The sequence below is a fragment of the Drosophila eugracilis genome, unplaced genomic scaffold (assembly GCF_018153835.1).
Source record: "Drosophila eugracilis isolate 14026-0451.02 unplaced genomic scaffold, ASM1815383v1 contig_1897, whole genome shotgun sequence".
In the NCBI taxonomy this organism is placed as follows: Eukaryota; Metazoa; Arthropoda; class Insecta; order Diptera; family Drosophilidae; genus Drosophila; species Drosophila eugracilis.
In genome coordinates this window covers 273,130-293,687 of record NW_024572751.1, presented here as the reverse complement: position 1 = coordinate 293,687, position 20,558 = coordinate 273,130, and the positions used below count along the sequence as shown (strand labels likewise).

Below are 20,558 nucleotides of genomic sequence, written 5' to 3'. Positions count from 1 at the left end.
GAGAAAAGGGTATAGCAGTACCAAATAAAGTTTTTCTTTTTCAATTATAATGCATCTGTTAAACAATGCAAATATTCAGTACACGACGAAGATTAAGTATAACCAACCTATAGTATGTCCCTGCGGCACTTGCGCAGCTGTTTGCGCAACAAAAGAGCGTCGAGCTCGGCCTGCTTCCGCCTCTCTTCCTCCTCCATCGCGCGTAAGATTTCCTCCGCCTCGTTGTTGGCCTTCTCAGAGATAAGGTGCACCTCTGGTAGGAAGTCTAAGATGCCCTTCCGTATGAGGTACTGATAGTTCATCGCAACGGTGTACTTGATTTCTTGGCCGGTTACCAGGCTAAGTTCTTGCCAGTGAATATACATCCAGTTCTCATTTCGAAGGTCCCTTATGCTATTGTAAACTGGAACAAAGTCGTCAATTTTCCCAATGAACGTCTTGGCCACCTCCATAATCTCGATTTTTTCATTAAATATTTGCATAGATTCAGTTAATTCGTCGCGGAGTTTCATCATATTATTCCACACATCTTCCAGGTCTAGCTGAGCTATCGGGTTGCCCAAAGTGGCTTCCTCGAGTTTTAAGAAGTTGGCACAGCCGTACCATAAGTTCTTGTAAGGGGTGAAACTCTCGACAATGCTCTCCAGAAACTCGACAGAGAGTGGTTCCAGCTCAAAAAGTTCTTGCCGAAATTGTAGGGTTTGGCTGACTTTCTCTAGTTCTTTGATCAGCGCCCACGTCTTTTTAATATCCACAGACGTTTCCTGGGCACGGTTAGGATTAAAAGCCAGCGAGTAAGCCTGCACTTCGTCGTTCAGGGACTCTAGACGCTCCTCAAATGCTTGGCATTCGCTGGAGTGGAGCCGCAGGAATTCCTCAATATCCACCTTCTGTTCATCTTTCAGCGTCGATAATCTCACCATTATCTGGTGCGGCCAGGCGTAAACGTTCCACTTCATGGTAAACTGATGGTCACTCAGGTTGTAAAAGAAGCTGTCTAGTAGGTCATATTCTAACCACATGACCTGTATATCCGCCTTTAGCTCATCCACCAGGTCTGGGACCGTCAATGCAAAGTCGCGAATTTCGTAGAGGTGCTCAATGCTGATAGGTCGCTCGGCGATTCTGCGGAACATCTCCAGGCAGCGATCCAATAGAGCTTCATTCGACTCATACATTCGGTCAACATAATACTCAAAGATCCGCCTAACGATATCGATGCGTTTCTTAATCATAAACTGTTTTAATATGTCCACGTTAATATAGAATGGCCCGATCGTGATAAAACCAGGCAAAATTTCGCGGACCTCCTCCTTCAGCCGTTTGTGCTCGAGGATGTCTCGCTTGACCTCGGAGGACGGTTTGTGGGCCTGAGCATAGGCCTGCATGTAGGTGTTGATATTCAAGAGGTAGAAATCAATAAACCTTTCGTAGAGTCGGGCGTAGGCTTTGAGAGGCAGCACTGCCTTGCCATAGCAGTTCTTCAAAAGCTCATTCTCCCTCAGGAAGCTCTCCTCGATAAGCTCCACCGTCAGGATGTACAGGTTAGGGGCGAATTTTAGAAAACTCATGACAGCGGCATCTATGCATCTAACTCCAGCGGTTTTTTCCAGACACTTCTTAAAAATCTCTACCAGGCTCGGCTGAAATTCATCTGGATCAGTGGAGTAAAAGACCTTGCGATCTTCGCTAATTCCAAGGGTCATGGCGAACACAGGCTTATGAAAGGGAAATTCAGTGTCAATGTAGTTGTTGGTCCATTTGTAGTTGGACTTCAGTTGGAGAAACTGTAGGCACGGATCGCAAACGAAGTGTGAGAAGTTATGCAGAGACGTCTCCAGCAGCACCTCCATTGACTCTTGCATGCGGAACTTGACCTGTAGTATAAACCGCGAAATTTTGCACATGAGATAGACTGTCCAGGTGTTTAGGGAGATGTCTAACCAACCCTTACCTAGGGCTCGAAGTACTACAGTGATGACCGTTGTAAGCTGTTGGGGCCAATAGACCTTGAGAAACGTAGCCACGTTGTCGCTGTGCGCCTCTTGGGCCTGAAGAAAGTCTACCAGCGCCAATGGCTTGCTGAAGCTGCAGACGAAGATCGAAAGCGTCTCGATATACTGACACTCAATGGCCACTCCGGCCATAGCCTCGATGCCACCTCCGCAGTAGAAGAGGCTCGCTTTCAAATAGTCATAGCGCTTCTCCTTCATGGTGATGCCAAGGGCCTGCAGTTCCCCGCGCTCCTTCCCTGAGACATCGACGGCAAAAGAGCGCGGCAGAAACTCCTTAAGGTTGATGTTCCGAAACTGGGGGAACTCCTTGGGCATCTTCAGAATAAACTGCTCCAATTCGTAGAGAGCCATCAGACGCTCAAACACCAAGTTAACTTCCGAACGCAATCGCCGCTTGCACTGCTCAGAAACCTTGGCCCCCAAAAGCACCGCTTCGATGGGCTTGAAGCTGTAGAACACAGTGGACTCAATGTCCTCATGAAGGACACAGTCCACAATAAGCTCCATCAACATCAGCTGCTCACCCTTGTGCCGCTCATGAACGGCGGCCTGAAGCCGCTTTATGTACTTATGAGGGTCTTCGGCCATGAACATGAATTGAAGCTTGGGCACCGTGTAGGTGCATCCGTCCTCCAACGACAGAAGCGTCCAGAGGTCAGAGTCCTCGTGATGCGCAGTAACAGCTGCCATGCCCCACTGACAATTAAGGAGGCTCTGGTTATATGGGAGGTATGCCTTTGCCGGAAGCGGGTAGTGAGTATCGCCGACCACTCCAAGGTCAAACCAAGCCGCCGGGGAGTTTATGTCAAAGTTGCTGTCGTCAAAGTAGCTAAGGGGAAACTTGTGCGGAAAGGCAAATTCGGACATTACATTGTACTGCTCCTCTGTAGGCTGAAGTACGTCGTCAGTGAGTCCCGCTTTATCTAGCTCCTCCACCAGGTTGATTTTCTGGTACTGTCGACGCCTGCGGTCCACTTCGACATCCTTGGGAAGATGTCGCTTTGGCACGTAGCGAGTCTGGATCACTTTTGGCAGAATCGTGGGCAGCGGAAATCGATGTGGCTTCCCCATCTTGTCCATCAATGTGAGCCAGCGCTGCGCCTCCTGAATGGGGTAATATATGTCGGTAAGCTGGTTTCTTGGAATGTAAAGCTCCTGATAGTTCATCACAGCTGTTCCTGGTCGAGGCGGCATGATGCATATGGCCTGCTCGACCTCCCGCTTAAATTGAGGGTCATCCTGTTGCTTGATGCTAACAGAGCTGAGGATTGTTGTTTCAGAATCCTGGGATTCGTCATCATTGCGTCCCACCTCTAAGTTTTCCGGATCCATATGAAATATATAGTGAATATGAATTTAATAGTGAATGTGGCATTCTTTCCAAAGCAAGCTATTTAATTACTAAGAAAAATACAAACTACCTTCAAGGGTTTGAGAATTCTAAATTTAATAGGCAAAACATGTAGAACAAAACTATGATCTTACATGCCGAAGATTATAAATTTTTTTGTGGTTTATTGACTAACTCGACGACAACAGTTAACTAAAAGATAATCTCAGCAAACATCTTATTATTATCGAAGGCCTTTCTTCAACTAAATACAATACCAAAGCTTATTATATCCGTTTCTCGTAGAGTAAAAGGGTATACTAGATTCCTTGAAAAGTATGTAACAAACAGAAGGAAGTGCTTCCGACCCTATAAAGTAAATATATATTCTTGATCAGGATTAATAGCGAAGTCGATTGAGCCATGTCCTTTTGTCCGTCCGTCCGTATCAACGCTTAGATCTCAGGAACTATAACAGATACACTATAACGCCCACAAATCACGATCAGTTACTCAAAATGCTTTCTCTGACAATAGGTGGCGCATTCGACTATAGCGTTTCCTCTTGTTATACCCGTTACTCGTAGAGTAAAAGGGTATACTAGATTCGTTGAAAAGTATGTAACAGATAGCAGGAAGCGTTTGCGACCCTATAAAATATATATATTCTTCATCAGGATCAATAGCGAAGTCGATTGAGCCATGTCCGTCTGTCCGTCCGTCCGTCCGTCCGTCCGTCCGTATGAACGCTGAGATCTCAGGAACTATAGCATATACAAAGTTGAGATTAAGCATGAAGATTCTTGAGGTCCCGGGACAGCGCAAGTTTATTACAGCATCCTGCTACGCCCACTCTAACGCCCACAAATCGTAATAAACTAAAATTGCTGAAATCTCAGGAACTATTGCAGTTAGAAACTTGAAATTCAAAAAGTATAATCTGTAGATGGCAGCGCATCTTATAGTGGTAACACTATCCGGCCACACCCACCCATACGCCCACAAGGGCTTTCGGATTTTCTAGAAAAGCTGATATCTCGGTAACTATAAGAGATAGAAAGTTCGGATAAGGCATGTGGGTTTCTATGATGCTCCCAATGCGAATTGTTTTTTTCCGATCAAGCAACGCCCACTCTAACGCCCACAAAACCCGAAAAACCAAAAATGCATAAACCTCAAAAACTATAAAAGCTACAAAACTTTGAATAAAAACACGCATTTAAGAGATGCTTCTGCAACTTTCCACGAAGTTGCATCTGGCCACGCCCACTCTAACGCCCACAAACCGCGGAGAACTGTGGCGTCTATACTATTATTATGAATGCCTTCGATTGACTTTGTACAACTTATTTCTGTTAATATCTATCGATTTGCCAAAGGATTTTTCAAATCGGAACATTATTTCTCTATTTATAAAGAAATTAAGGTTTTAAGGCCTCACATGGGCAGTGACGTCACTATAAGCATACTCAACATACTTCCTCTGACAATAGGTCGCGCCTCGTGAATTTGCACTAGCAAAATAATATTTTAAAATTTTGTAAAACGGTAACGGGTATCTTATAGTCGTGGCACTCGACTATAGCGTTTCCTCTTGTTTTTATATTCAAACGATGAAACCCATTTAAATCTAATTGATTGATACTTCACCTCCTTAGGAATGGAATTCCAATAAAAAATCCAACCTGGAAACAATACAATAAGAACTAGTTTATCACAATCACATCAAATGAACCACTTCTATATCTAGATAAATGCTGTGTGTGTGTCGCGTCTGTACATTGCAATTTTAAAAGGTAGAAGGATGCGTTTCTGACCCTATAATGTATACATATATATTCTTGATCAGGATCAATAGCGAAGTCGTTGTCTCGTCCTTAAAAGAGACAAGGTTGAGGTTAAGCATGAAGATTCTTGAGGTCTATACGCAGCGCCAGTTTATTTCTGGCGAAAAACTAAAATCGCTGAAATCTCAGGAACTATTAGAGCTAGAAAGTTGAAATTCAGCATGTACAATCTTGAGATGCCAGCGCATCTTATCATTATCCGGCCATACCCACTCTTACGCCCACCAAGCTCAAAAGACGGTTTTTGGATTTTCTAGAAAAGGTGATATCTCGGTAACTATTAATGCTAGAAAGTTCAGATTAAACATGTATGTTTTTATGATGCCCCTTATGCGAATTGTTTTTTCTGATCAATCCACGCCTACTCTAACGCCCACAAAACTCGAAAAACCAAGAATGTGAAAATCCCGGGAACTATAAGAGCTAGAAAATTGTGCGTAAGAATACATATTTAGAATATGCCACTACAACTTTCCAGGAGTTTTCATCCGGCAAAACTGTGGCGTCCATAATATTATATTAAATGTCTTCGTTTGACCTTGTATAACATATTTTCGTCAATATCTCTATTACCAAAGATTTTGCAAATCGGAACATTATTTTGCTATTTATAAAGAAATTTAAGTTATAAGGCCTCACATGGGCAGTAACGTCACTGTCAGTTTCTCAACATGTTTCCTCCGACAATAAGTGGCGCTTTGGGAATTTTATGAATGAATTTTTTGAATGAATATTTTAAAATTTAGTAAAACAGTAACGGTTATCTTATAGTCGCGGCACTCGACTATAGCGCTTCAACTTGTTTAGTATGTGGTTATAGCCATAAGTCGTCCAACTATCAGCTGTTAGGCAATAGACAAAAAAATACTTCACTTCCTTTCCTAGGAAGTATATCCTTTATTTGACTAGTAATATTCTGGGCTCAAACCTACATATGGCCAGAACCAAAACCGAGGTCGGTAGCAAAACGTATTTCACCGGCGTTGCGTCGAACCCAATCAAACACGTTTGAAATTGAGAGAGCGGTTGAAGAGCAGCGTAAAATCGAGGCTAGCGACAATAATACAAGGTATCTCCAACCGTTCGGTTAGAAAAATAATGCTTTTAACCTCTTTCTTGTACTAGCGCCAATACGGCCGAAAAGGAAAAGAAATAAATGTTGTCAAATGTAGAAACTATAGGAAGTAAGAGCACGAGTTCTCTCTCCTCAAACACGTTGGAACGCGTTCGAACTTGAGAGAGCAGTAAAAAAATCTATTTAAGCAACTCGCAAAACGCGCTCTTTGTTATTGCACGATTTCACTCACTGAAACCCAAAAATATGGCTAGTTGACTAAAAAGTATATATTGTTTTAGGAAAGCAACATATTTTTTTTGTATTTAAAGCACATTTTCTGCATGGTGAAGTCCGTTGCGTTTTGTTGTCGGATATATTTTTTGTGCGATAATTTTCGATGCAGTGCGTGTGTGTGTGTGCCTGTGCGAGCTAATTTAGTGAAACATCGTTATTGTTGCTGTTGTGTCGTGCCATCGCATCCACAGCGAAGTAATATCGAAGTATCGTAGTATCGGCATCCAGTCCAAACCCAAAAAAGGTCGATTGTTTAATTCCAAAAGCGCGGGCCAAACTTGTTCTCTTTCGCGAGTGCTTACTGACCGTGCACGTATGCATTGGTGTGTGTACATTTCGAATTCCTCTTCTAATTGGAGCTTCATCTGTCTACTACTCATCTTTCCCGAAAACCAGGTGAGTGTGCCACAGGCATAGAGGAACATTTCAGTCACTTCACCTCCGACATCCGATTCTGGTGATATTAGTCATCATCGCCATTTCCAGTAGGTTCATGGGTTTAATTAAAAAAGTGGCGGCAGAGTCGTCTCCTGGATCTGCTTCCCGCCGCACCCATTCGCTGGCGGTACCGAAGAGAACCTGTGCGGAAGCAACAGCCAACTAAGAGATGCCAGAGAGTCAAAGAGTTCACACGTGAGGGCTCTGGTGGACGCTAAGAGAGAGCGGACAGCGAGAGCCCAGCACACAGGGTCGGCGCAGCCCTTTTCAAGGGGGATCGGTATACATACATATATTCCGTACTTTTAAAATTGAAGAGGGACACGTTTATTTTTCTTATCCTAGGCAAATTAATACAATTCGAATTGAATTTATTTATTTATTGAAAAATTACATTTTTAATTTAATAATGATGAAGAATTGCCGAGGTAAAGATTAATTCGTGAGCATTTGCTCCTTTGAAAAACATAAGGGAAAACATTGTTTCGAAATTAAACATCAAATAGTAAGGTTGCCTCTACCAAAGGCATTTCGCGAAGCTTAGTTCGATTTGGAGTGCGGTGGTGTCGCATATGTCAGTCAATCAAGAAAGTTTCACCTGTCGGACAATGCGGAAGCGCGGAGAAATACTGTTGCAATCGCATTTTTACATGTTTTGCAGGGTCAGCAACTTAATGCGCTAAATACTTGGATATGTAATTCCATTTAGAATGTGTCATGACATTAATTAGCGCTGGCTGGTGGTAAGAAAATATAGCCCGAAGGTACTTGTGGAGTCAAGGGCCTACGTCTATGTAAATAGACAGCAAAAATGCAGTTCTAAACTGCTAATTGATAACTTTGCACCTTGCCCCTGGTATAAAGTAACAGCTGGGAGATTGGCTACCCCGAGTGGCTAAAAGCAAAGTAAATAAATGGTTTAGTTCGATTAGAAAACAAATAAAAGCTGCTGCGTTTATCAAGCAGGAGCGAGGGGTCTGGCCACATTCCCATATTGCAATAGAGCCCGTATCTTATCACCGTGCTCTGATTCTCTTAGAAGTAATCGTAAGTGAGGAGATACATATCTATTGGCTGTATGGGTCACACCCACAACAGCGGACACACGCATATTCATCGGGCCAAAAAGAAATTTCATCTTCATGCGTCCAAAGTCCAAAAGAATTTCGCTGTACGAGTTATATGTGTTGGTTCTCGGAGTGATAGATGCTCGCTGATATATGTTTTAGCAGGGCATGCTTAATAAGCACTTTTGCCCACTGTCATTATGCTGAAAGTTCTTTAACCGGTTTGCCTCTCCAGCAAAAAGATCAATGTCTTTGGCTGGGTTCTCTGGGCCATTGAGACTCTCGTTTGGTAAGCTTGGCCCCGATCTCGGTACTATATTCGATGTACCCAGGCCCCGCCACTGATACACAGTGCGTAGGCATTTGATTGACCACAAGCATTTCAATGGAACCCCATCAAGCATCGACAGCATCGTTAGAGTCTAGGAAACTAGCCTCACCACCTGTTGCTGTGATATAGAAATACATATAAAACAAGAAGAAGCTTTATATTCGAGAGTGTCGCGACTATAAGATACCCGTTACTATTTTACACAATTTTAAAATATTAATTTTTTTAGTGGAAATACACAAAGCGCGACCTATTGTCAGAGAAAGCATTGAGTAACTGATAGAGACGTTACTTTCCACGAGAGGCCTTATAACCAATATTTTTTCATAAATAGCGAAATAATTTTCCGATTTGAAAAATCTGTGATAATTTGATAGATATTGACCAAAATATGTTATACAAGGTTAAATGAAGACATTCAATATAATATTATGGACGCCACAGCTTTCCGCGGCTTGTGAGCGTTAGAGTGGGCGTGTATCTCTTATATGTAGTTCCTGATATCTCAGAGTTTATACGGACAGACGTGCAGGGCTCAATCGACTTCGTTATTGATCCTGATTAAGAATATATATATTTTATAGGGTCGGAAACGCTTCCTTCTACCTGTTACATACTTTTCAACGACTCTAGTATAAGCTTTTATTCTACGAGTAACGGATATAAACATGCCGTTAGCTGCGAAGCGATGAAGATCTTCCAATTCTAAACAGTAATGCGAATTCAGTGGATTCTCAGTCGAAACTAGCTGTCATTAAGTATGAGAAAGCATATTTCAGTCTCCGAGTTTCACAAGATATCACTCTAAATAATTCCTTTGCGAAATATATGTATTCACTTGTTCGGCATCACCATAGCCCTGTTATCAACATTGGTTATTAGACATCGTGAAACAATGCCAATTGCTTTATTGTTGTATTCTTTTTAAAGGTGAAAGAGTATATACACTTCGGCTGTCTTTGGAATTGAATTCACGATTTTTGTTTCAATACTGACAACGTTCAACTTTCGCCGAATAATGATATCTTATGATTACATTAAAAATCACTCCAGTAATTTACATAAGTTTCAGAAAAAACTAACTTAATATGCGACTTTAAAATGCCCGATGTTCAATATAAAATGTAGAGGCGATATTTTTTAATATTATATAATCATCCCATCATCAGGAAGGACTAATAATCAATAAACTTAAAATGTATATATGATTGCCCTTTAACCGAAAAATGTAGTTTTGCTTATTTTACCATATTAATAATTTAACCTAGGTTTAATTCTGTAATTGGATAACATCTTTCGCACCTTTGGTCTTCGGCAAGGGTGTACGGAATTCGGTTTGTTCAAGTCAGTTACCACTCTCGCTTCTTTTCACATTGACGGGATATGTACATATCCGCAAATTAATTGCTCCCCCTTTGGAGACTTTTCTTGCCGCTTGCTGTTCTCAGTTGTTTGTTGTGGTCTCCTCTCGTTCGTTTCTCTCAGCCCTTATATTGGCATGAATGTTTGTGCGTTTTTAGGTATTTTACCTTTTTATTGCTTTCGAAATGCAGACGAGTTTTCGGTATTTTTAGCAAACTTACCGCGCAAGTTTTATGTAACTTTGACTCTCAAAATCAGTGGTTTCTCCTCGATTCAGAATGCTAATGGCAGAGGCACTGCACAGAAAATTCAATCTCCAATAAACAACACCTACAGACCCGACATCAGTAACCTATGCATCCGGATTTATGCATGGTATGTACATACATACATACATATTTAGGCATTTAAATATTATTTACGCCGTCCGCGACCACTAGTGAAACTTTCATCAAAAGTGTCAGCAAGCTGGTCAGGTTTTGTCGGGCTTGACCTTCCCGCCGAGCAACCAAACAAATTACATGAGCACATAATTCGGACGCGCGATCTGGAGTCAGGTGGGAGCGGTCCGATATTCACTTGCGCTTTCATTTCAATTTTGCCGACCATGCTTCTGGCAATATAAGTCGCAGCGATCGAGGGGCCGACGCCTTTATTTGCTTACGAGGAGTTCGGAATTCCAACAATGTTACTGCGCCTTGGCTCAATATTTTAATTATGTACACTTCAAAAAATTAATAGCGGTGAGATTTAAAAGATCACCATTAAAATATAACAATTTAAAACGGTTTATTCTAAAATTTATGAAAATTAAATATTTTACAATTTATTGTTGGTTCTAAAATTAAATCTTAGGAAACTACTTGGGAACAATGTGTGATAATAAACAAAAGCTAAAGTCTTTTAATACCGCGACCATATTTAAAGTGTAAAAAAAGTATAAATATTTTTAATAAAAATAGGTTTTTAGGTTGGAATTATGGTAATTGTACATATAGTTCGGATAATTGGACCACTGCATTGTTCGAGAGTGCCATGTTTTAGATCAAAGAGATCGTACAGTGATATACATATACATATGGTTAACTATTCATATTTATCCCTTTTTTTTGCTCTAATAGAAAATGCATTTTTACCATTTTTTTGGTTAGTTTCAACATTTCACAGTCCTTTATGGAATTACTGACACACTGACAATCTCGAAAGCATCAATAATAACAATAACAATAATAACGCACTTAACAAGAAATTAGTACTGCGATTAGTACTAGTGTACGTGTTATTTCAGTATTGAAGGTGTTTCATACGCCACTGTGATCTCCCCGAAATGTGTGCACAAGTGTGTCCATCCATATACTTACATGTAGGTAAACAGTAGTGTGCAGCACCCATTCATAAATTCAAAAATTTAAATAAATGTATCGGGTCCGTGTTCCACATCTACTAGTCATGTGGGCGGTATTTGTGGGCATGGACCGCCGTTTACCCATGCAATCGGCTCTATCTGGTGCTAATCAGATGCGTCCACAAAAGTCACACATATAGACGAACGTTTGAGTCGGGGAATCTGTAGAGTTGCACAGAGTCCACCTATATATTCATGATAAATCATACGTCTATAGTAGCTGCGCAACTTGACCATGAAATCCATTTCGGACTACGTGTTGCTATTTCCGTTTTGTAAGCGAGTTAATTGGCGTTGTTTTTCAGCGATTATTGCCGTAATTTCACCGTACTCCACAAGACCGTCAATACCAGTAACTGACTTTGACCCGATTAGAGTAGGTGTGTACTTTTCGGGCCACTTTGTTTATTTACATATCATATTCGTTTTCGCGCCTAAATGTTTAAAGGTGTAATAAGCTTTTAATTTCTGGTGGTCTTCACCAGCGAAATCATATGTGAAATGCTCTGAAGAGTAAAAACATTGTTATATAAGTATTTACCTAATGAACCATGGAAAATAATTATTTTGCATAAGGTCAGTGTATTGGTAATACAATGCACTTTTTATAGGATCTTTACCATATGATTAAGAGCTTTAAAAACGCCATACCTCATGGCACACCTGACCTTTGTAAGGAAATATTTTTTGTCACTAATTACTTTGTCTAAAGAAAATCACTCAACCAACAAATGCCGCACATTGAACCTATCGAACATCGAGAATCGGGAAATAGCAAATCTCCTCAGCCCCGGTCACTTTACGCCGCCGAAGCAGGCTTATGAGGAATTGTCGACCGGGAAAGGGTTGCATTTAATTGCGAGAGAACAGAAATCAAATGAAAAGAAAGTAGCGAGCGCTTAGAATATAAAAACGTATTTCCAGTTGGCCAAGTTTTGGGGCAGACTGGCTGGTTGACTGACCAGTCCAAAAATTAGGCCTCGAGCATGCAGGTAACGGTTTCTCGACTTCGAGCCATTCTCTCTCTGCATCGATCCGGGTTTTTTTCTCGTTTACCGTTCGCCTGGCCGGGGATTTCCGCGCACTTGTTGCATGCGGCACAGTTTTGCAAGCGACAAAAGCTTCCGACGCTCCAGTCGACAAGGTGTCTGCCGCATACCGCCTGACGCCTCCCAGGTAGCTGCTTCACGGGGTGACCCATCCACATACGTATCAAGCCACCCGCTAACACACAGAAGCCCGGGAAGCGAAAGTGGTTTTGGCGGCACTCTAATGGCCCACATCCAACTAGTCAGCTAGCCAAATCCATTGCACGGGTAAAAATGGCTAACTGGTCAACGAGCTGTCGCGTCAGTCGCTGTTACATCAGAATGCCAACAGTTGCCGCAGAAGATGGCGACTTGCCACGGAAAGCAGAGAAGCAGAAAACAGAAAACCCCGCTTCCATCTCCCTGCATGGTTTTCTCTCGTTCTCCGCTTCCACTCGCATACAGCTGCGGTCAAAAAACCATGTTGTATCAAGTAGGGTTTTATCTTTTTTCCGATTTGTCTTAAGGTAGTTTTACCGGAAAGTGTTTGTTTTTTTTTTTTTTAATTTTTATAGACTTACTAACATATTTTTAATATTGTATAGCGCTAAACCGTAAACATAGAGGAATACAATTCTAATCCAGAGTGAGTAACAGGGCTGAGTTCTTAAGTAGCGACGAAGAGCACCTGTTACTATACACAAAAACGGGAACAGTCCGATCGCAAAGAGCAATTCACCAACCGAAAGTATTCTTAATATTTTTGTAGTAATTACATGAGTATTTTATCCTCTTCCAAAGCGTTCTTTTAAAAGCTGTTTTAAAATAGAGAGAGAGCTATCCATTATTGCATTACAAAAAAATTAGACCTTGTTCGCAATATAATCACTATATACATGCAATTAATTGCTATCATGACATTGTCGATCTATAGTATACTAGTAAAAATGTATATTTATATTACATTTCTATCAATTAATTAAAAGTAAGAGTAAAAATGTAAAGACAGCAGAGTTGATAATTTTTTAGTATGCGCTACTTTTAAAGCACATACATTTTTATTGTTATTTAAATAAGCAGCTTCGTATAACTTTCTAGATAAAAAATAAAAAGAACATACATATTTTAATCTTTATTAGGTATATTTTCTAAAAATGCTGCGCGGAGGTGGCTGAAACTTGATTTACCTTTTTTTAAATGGCATTGTACATGAGGCCTTGAAGCATTAAATTTGTAAGCAACCCTCTGATGAATTAAAATACTATCCTGCTTAATTACGGGGCTCTGTTGTGGCCTCGGCACTTCTCTATCAAATTATTGAGCAGTGTTTCCTAGTGGTACTTGCTTGAACTTGCGCTTGGAGGTTCACTATTTGCCTATCCACCGAAGTGGACTCTGCCATTTAGGTGCAGCACGGCACTAGTTTCTTCACCGGCGCTGTGTATAAACACATAATTTGCAATGTAAGCGAGGCTCGGCCACAAACATGAGCCACGACGAAGCTCGACCAGGCCATCATTGATCGACGGAGCGGACCGCCGAGTCAGTTGTATTTCTGGCACGCTGGCCAACGGTTCACATAGCGGCTTGTGTCTGCCTCTGGGCTCTCGACCGCTCTCGCGCCGCTTTTGACATTGTGCCTGTGATAAACCCTGCAAGCGGGGACTTGTAAACGATACTGGATACTGGGCCACTGAACACTGGATACTGGATACCCGATAACTGACCGATACTCGATACCTTACCCCTTCCGCCCAGTAGGTACTTCGCGTGATTCACAGTTTAGCCATATAATCGTTTTACTCGTGCGCGCACTGATCGATTTAACTTCGTCGAGTCGCCGAGGTTCCGATGTTGACAGTTGTCGCCACCGCTGCCTGATAAGGTTCAGACGCACATCCGACCAGCCGTCAGTTGGCTTAAAAGCGTGTGAGGCGGAGCATCGCGTAAACGGAACAGCCGATCGACCCATTCAGTTTCCAGTAAGCTGATTCCGATTCCAAAACCGATACGAGCAGACCGGCCAAAAAGGCGAAACCCATGCGGATTGACCAAGTGAGTGCTGGCCGAGTATGTGCGTGGCCTTGCCGAGTGACTGTGATTAGATAACAAACACCCTCCTAATTAGAAACCCAAGCAGCAAGTGCTGAGCCCAAAGAGCAAACTTTATAGTGCTGGCTCGAAAGCGAAACTCTAATCGGAAACAAAGTAAATAAATATAAGAGACAAAATAAATATAGACGAAATAGGGGGCATGTGCGTGGCCCAAAATAATGAACTTCGGCCCGCGCCTTCCGCATTGTATAATCGCTCCAAGTGCGCCCAGAAACGTGACGGGACTTCCAGCGATATAGCTTCCACAGGTTAATCCGCCACGAAAGATGAGTGCATATCTTTTGGCCGGCTTATCATCAAATTCAATTACCCTATCCGATCGTCCAGTTGAATTTGGCCGAAATAAGTTCTGTCTGGCCCGTTGATAAGGGGCCAACTGGTTGATTCATTCCGGGATTGGCCCTCCTGATTGCCAGCTATCATCGTTATGGGCCCACTTCAAAGAAATTGGTCTCTATCTTGCCAAAGATTATAACTCCTGGCCAGTGACTCAATTTTGGTTAGACCCTTGATTCAGCATGGTGGTGGGCGCTTATCATCCAAGAATGCGTCACCCATGCTTTCGTTGAAAATCTCTTGGTACGTTGGTTTTGTTGCTCTGGCACATCGATTTACCACTTAATTAGGTTTTCTATGCGAGATACAGCTATGGATAACCCGGTCATTGTCGTGTAATCTACATACACACCCGCCCCTAAGGTGAACGGCGATAAAATTAGCAATGTCATCAAACTATTTACGCCGTTTCTGCTGTTCCGTTCCGTTCTGTTGTTGCTGCACCGCTTGTTGCACTAGCTCGAGGGCGTATCCACTCTAATTGATTTCGGAAGTGCAGCCCAAGCCCCAGAACAAGCAGAACCAAGTCGTGTTAACAATAGCGTGCAGGCACCTAGCTTCCAAGCCCAAAACAAACCTCCAAGCCCCCATCGCTGGCGATTACAAACCCAATCTGTTGGCACACGGCCTTCAGGGCAGGGCGGTAGTAGTTGTGCAGATATTGCGGCCGGAACAGCAACAGGCGGCTCTTGATGGCTCAATGTTTACTCGCCACTAAACCTGGGCGACACTCGGGCAGGGCGTGTGCTCAAACACAAGTTCCCGGCTTGTTTGTTTGCCGATTTGTTTCCCGTATCTTGCATCTTCTGGGCACTCGGCCACGTCGAGCCGATTACAAAAATGAAGACGACGATTCCCATTTCGTGGTAGGTGGCTGGATGGTGGCTGATGGGCTCGGTCCCATCCCTCGGCGGAAGCGTCATCGCAGGCGTTTCATAATTTATGCAAATCAAACAGCGAAATCGCAAGTTAACCGCCCGACGTCGCCGCGCCTCGCGGATGCTGTGCCTCCAGGCAAGGCTGGCTCGGAAAGCGAAGCGTGCCACTGACCCACACAACGAAGAGCTAACAGCTCCAACTACCACACACCGGTTGCGACAGACGTGAATTTCGCGATGGCTGATGGCTGATGGCTGCTGGCTGAGGCAACGGCTGCGGCAATAAAGCGGCACATTTTTGTCAACGGTTATTGAGCCAGTTGCCCAACTCTTACGTCTCCATCAGCATCGTCACCGCCATCGCTATTGCAAGTTTATTGTTCATGACATTCAAAAAACAACCTGAATTGGCCACAACTTACCCGTTCAGATACCTTAGGCCAGTGATGCGAGGCATCTTGAAAATGGGGTCCGCAACCAAGGCTGTCATAGCTATGTAATTTTAATTCAGTCTAAATAGTTAACAGAAAGTTTAAGTTATCTAAACGGAATATTGAAACTCTTAAATTGATAATTGATAAATGCAATGAAATGAAAACAAAGTATTCGGCGACTAATCATCAAAATATAAACATCCTTTAAAAAGACACCTTACTAGCTTACACAATGCTACTTTAGGGATCGACGACTTTTCTCAGAGCTAAAAGAGGGGAAGAGGGAGTCCAATAATCTGCTTTCGCTGAATGTCGTGCGATGACCTGGCAGACAAATCAATTGAAATTCAAAAGACAGGGCAGCGAGAACCAGTAACCAGCCCGTGTCGGTAGAGTGCTTGAACTCGATTTTATTTCGATTAGATCGAAATCAGAATGGCTTACGCCCACTGTGCTGGAATCTGGAATCCGCTTGGCCGGTACAAAGTGCACTCTTTGTCCAGTTAGCGGCGTCTTAATTGCTCCGACCAGTAAATAGCAGTTCGCATTGTGCAAGTGGCCAAGTCACGCCCCTGATTACCGCCTCCGCTGGGTCGTCGTGCCTGTCTATAATTTCCTGATCTGAAGTGTTGATTAACGGGCGAATTGTTAATTTCATGAATCTCACTTTTTAATTTGTTTTGCCTCTAAAGCATTGGCAATTATACTGTTGTGTGCTAAGAGTACTGACACTAAGATATGCATATATATTTATATATATATTTAAACCTATTCTCAGAGACAGTCGTTCCGCGGTTTACGTCAAGTTCACTGCTATTACCCTTTGTAAGTTCTATGGCCTGGGTCATCAGTTGGCTATGATTTAAACATAGCTCGAACTGTCATTATTTTACATTCTACTAATATATATTTCTTATAGACAGTGCAATTTAAACTCATTACAGTTCGACTCATAATCAAAAACTGGACCAATCCCATTGTAAGCATCACGAAATAAACAAATTAAGAGCGGCAACAAAATGGCAATCATACTTCAAGAAGCCCAGGAGTGGTATCGGGACCTCATGGATAACAAGAGTGGTACGACAGATCCAGAAGACTTGATTGATTGGCACTCCTCTGATAGCGGTTTTATTTTCCAGATCCCCGCGTTAACAACTTCTTCCTGCTGTCCTCACCACTGCCCACACTCGGTATGTGCATATTCTATGCATACTTCAGTAAATTTCTGGGACCAAAGCTAATGGCCAAGCGGAAACCAATGGAATTGCGTTCAGTGTTAGTCATTTACAATGCTATACAGACAATATTTAGCGCGTGGATTTTCTATGAGGTAAGTGACTCCTGGCTTTTTTCTCTATTCTCTTCTTAATCCACGTTACGGTTCTTTTCAGTACTTAATGAGCGGATGGTGGGGTCATTACAGCTTAAAGTGTCAGCCCGTCGACTATAGCACCAGCGGTCTGGCTATGCGGGTAAATTCGATCAAGAATTGTCTTGTGAAATTTAACTTAAACTCTATCCGCCGTCTAGATGGTCAACATTTGCTGGTGGTACTACATTTCGAAGTTCACCGAGTTCTTCGATACACTCTTCTTCATTCTGCGAAAAAAGAACGAACACGTCTCCACACTTCATGTCATCCATCACGGCTGCATGCCGTTCTCGGTCTGGATGGGTCTTAAGTTTGCTCCAGGTACCTGTAACCAGCACCTTTTTAGGAATGGCAAATTTATTAATTTATTCATTCGCAGGCGGTCACAGCACCTTCTTTGCCCTCCTCAACTCGTTTGTGCACATTGTGATGTATTTCTACTACATGATCGCCGCTATGGGTCCAAAGTACCAGAAATACATCTGGTGGAAGAAGTACCTGACAACCTTCCAAATGGTAGAATAAACAATCTTCCCCATTACAATTCTATAAAGGATTTCCCATGTCTTTCAGGTTCAATTCGTGGCCATTTTCACGCACCAGTTCCAACTGCTGTTCCGCGACTGTGACTACCCGAAGGGCTTCATGGTTTGGATTGGGCTACACGGCGTCATGTTCCTGTTCCTTTTCTCTGACTTCTACAAAGCCAAATATTTGAACGCAGCTCGACGACGCAGGCAGGCGGTCAAGGCCAATGGCAATGCCAACGGCTTGCATTCAAATGGGCACACCAAGCACATCGGAGAGGGAGACGCACTTGTCACCAACGGCAGCAACACGGGGGCTTGCATGGTAGGTCATCGCGTCACCCATCGGCTCTGTGTCGCATTTGGGGGACATTTGGGCAACCCTTGAGTGCCATTAGTCGGGGCTGTGCAAACACAAACATATAAACAAGGCCCTGACGACTCGGCTCAAATCAACCAAGTTGCGAAGCAAGTTCTGGAGAGTTCAGCCGTTGTTGATCAACTTAAAATTCTAACTAGCTAAGTTAAGCAAACAACACTTGCGAACTCTCAGCACAGGGGGGCGTTTCAATTAGCGCTCAGATGTGAAGCCGGATGCGAAGGCCTAAGCCCAAGCCCGGACCCAGTCCAGTCCCCATCGCAATCCCAATCTGCTGCCCATTAGAAAAGCACACAAATGAGCATTTGCTATCGGCACACACGTGCCAATGTCCATTGGAGTCTGAACCCGAACTCATAAAGCAATCTGTGTTCTCTTTGCAGCCTGTGATGGAGGAGGAGTACGTAAAGATAAACGGGCATGCCAATGGTGCCTACAAGGACGGCTTTTTCAAGGAGGGCGTGTTATCCAACAACGATGCCATCTTCAACCCGGACAGCAGTAGTTCTAGTCTGCACCAGCGCAAAGTCAAATAACTACTGATTAGGTGTACTACGATGATATTCATTATGTTTATGTTAAGTGTTTAGCGTGTAACTGAACCAGATTGAAGAACAAGACAAACAAGAAGCTTGGCAAAAGTAGCAGATGCAGTAAAAGAATTGGCACCCCAGCGGAAAGGGAATATTAAGAGAGCTCGGTTTATGGAAAGATTTTAAAAATTTATATTTTGAATACGGATAATAGAAAATAACAGCTCTGCCGAAAGTCATTCGGATAAGCCGAAACGTACCGAACAATCGCCACCTACAACCAACTGTGCCCACCCACCCGAACCGTCAACTAAAGTAGGAAATGCAGCGTCAGCACAAACTAAGAGATAATTAAACCCCTTTTTTATTAGACTTTAAAGGCACGTCACCCGTTTTCAAATCTCTATTGAACTACAGATACATTCACTGCTTATATGCAGAGGAAGTTATTTTTTGATCGATATTTATATAGCCATAGATATTGAAGCGTGTTCTAAACTGGCGTCAAATACAAATTATAATTTTTAGTGCAGCTTCTTGGATACGAACACGCCTGCAGAAACACTTAGTCACTCTAGGTGTAGACTTTTTATGTCAATTTTTGATAACAACTTGAGGCGTTTTGATATCGATAGGTAAACATGCTCTCTTTAAGTCTGCTTAAAACTTAATGACCACGTTATACTATTTGTAGCTTGTTTTGTATATTGAGAGAAAGTCATGATTGTTGCAATACTTTGTAAAGGTCTAATAGTAAAACTTATTTATATAATGTAGCTAGCTAGCCAATTGCAAAATGTAACAAGAACCAGAACCTTCCTATCGCCTCACTGGGCAACGTAACGATTTAACGGACGACCGGACGGATCAACACACTATAGTCAGGCGAAACGGAGCAACAAAGAATTCATGAAGATAAAGCTTTTATACTGTAAGTGAAAACGGCTTAGGGAGCAGACAATCAGTTTAGGCGTTGGTTGTCAACATACAATAATCTAAACAAAAGTTGACCACTATTCACAAATCATGAACCTTTGGTGGGGGTCATTATCATACTTTATTACTACTTATACAATATCCCCTTGTTCCCACTTATGGTTTGAAGTTGTTAAACGGTTTTATTTCGAATTATTTGTAAGTGTAATTCTGTCTGTTAACCTGTGCGTATTGGTTTCATTGTTAAGTTATGTGGCTTAAGCTGACAAGTTCAAAAAACTATGGAAAACCTGAATAAAGCTTATTAATTTATATTAAAAGTATAAGAAAATATTTTAATAATATTCAAAGAAACGTTCCACATTACTTAGATAATTGGGTAGGGTCGTTGTCCTAAGGAGCCTTTCAAATAGTATAGTCTACCTTGTAAAGCGCTTTACACGGTAATTGTTAATAAATGAATACATTTTTGACGGATTGTTTAATTAGAGTCAACTTTTCCTGGCTAATGTGGCAAAACATCCCATGCCGTGAACTATCACTTTTGGGAGTATAAACCATTCCTAACCATAATGCAGACACACTTATTATTTTCTATAATTAATATAAATATTAAAGTTAAAAGTCCGCTTTTCTTATTTTACGCGTATCAGATATCCGTAGCTCTGTAAACCAATTGACAAGAAATAATACATAATTTTAGTGGCGCCATCTGTTGCCACAATTCGAGTTTATTAAATGACTATCATACTGACCCTCTATTTCTTGATTTCTTCATTAGTGAAAACCTGTTTGTGGTAAATGAAAACAATTTTAGAATATCCCGAAATAACATTGGAATATATATTTCAAATAAGCCAGAAAAGACTTC

The 20,558-nt window shown here is 42.1% G+C and overlaps 2 protein-coding genes across 5 annotated transcripts; one reads left to right on the top strand and one right to left on the bottom strand.

Moving 5' to 3' along the window:
• Nucleotides 1-7: 7 nt before the first annotated feature.
• LOC108114947 (dynein heavy chain 1, axonemal) lies at nt 8-3,382 on the bottom strand. The gene has a single exon (XM_017226132.1). The coding sequence runs from the start codon at nt 3,345-3,347 to the stop codon at nt 108-110; it is 3,240 nt and encodes a 1,079-aa protein (XP_017081621.1). The 5' UTR covers nt 3,348-3,382; the 3' UTR covers nt 8-107.
• A 3,104-nt stretch (nt 3,383-6,486) lies between these two features.
• LOC108114955 (elongation of very long chain fatty acids protein) lies at nt 6,487-20,010 on the top strand. 4 transcript variants are annotated; one of them, XM_017226146.2, is made up of 8 exons: nt 6,487-6,939; nt 16,882-17,017; nt 17,080-17,270; nt 17,332-17,412; nt 17,471-17,633; nt 17,692-17,828; nt 17,886-18,164; nt 18,602-20,010. In XM_017226146.2, the coding sequence occupies exons 2-8, from the start codon at nt 16,957-16,959 to the stop codon at nt 18,752-18,754; spliced, it is 1,065 nt and encodes a 354-aa protein (XP_017081635.1). In that variant the 5' UTR covers nt 6,487-6,939; nt 16,882-16,956; the 3' UTR covers nt 18,755-20,010. The 4 variants fall into 4 exon arrangements, with proteins under 4 accessions (XP_017081635.1, XP_017081637.1, XP_017081638.1 ...); XM_017226148.2 differs by having other exon boundaries at nt 16,857-17,017; XM_017226149.1 differs by lacking the exon at nt 6,487-6,939 and adding an exon at nt 13,750-14,229.
• Nucleotides 20,011-20,558: the final 548 nt, after the last annotated feature.

What these genes read in the sequence shown, in the direction of transcription:
- LOC108114947 (XM_017226132.1), bottom strand. Translation starts at nt 3,347, where the DNA reads ATGGATCCGGAAAACTTAGAGGTGGGACGCAATGATGACGAATCCCAG.
- LOC108114955 (XM_017226146.2), top strand. Translation starts at nt 16,957, where the DNA reads ATGGCAATCATACTTCAAGAAGCCCAGGAGTGGTATCGGGACCTCATG. An exon ending in GCGCGTGGATTTTCTATGAG is followed by an intron (nt 17,271 to 17,331) that starts GTAAGTGACTCC and finishes GGTTCTTTTCAG; the next exon opens with TACTTAATGAGCGGATGGTG. An exon ending in GGGTCTTAAGTTTGCTCCAG is followed by an intron (nt 17,634 to 17,691) that starts GTACCTGTAACC and finishes ATTCATTCGCAG; the next exon opens with GCGGTCACAGCACCTTCTTT.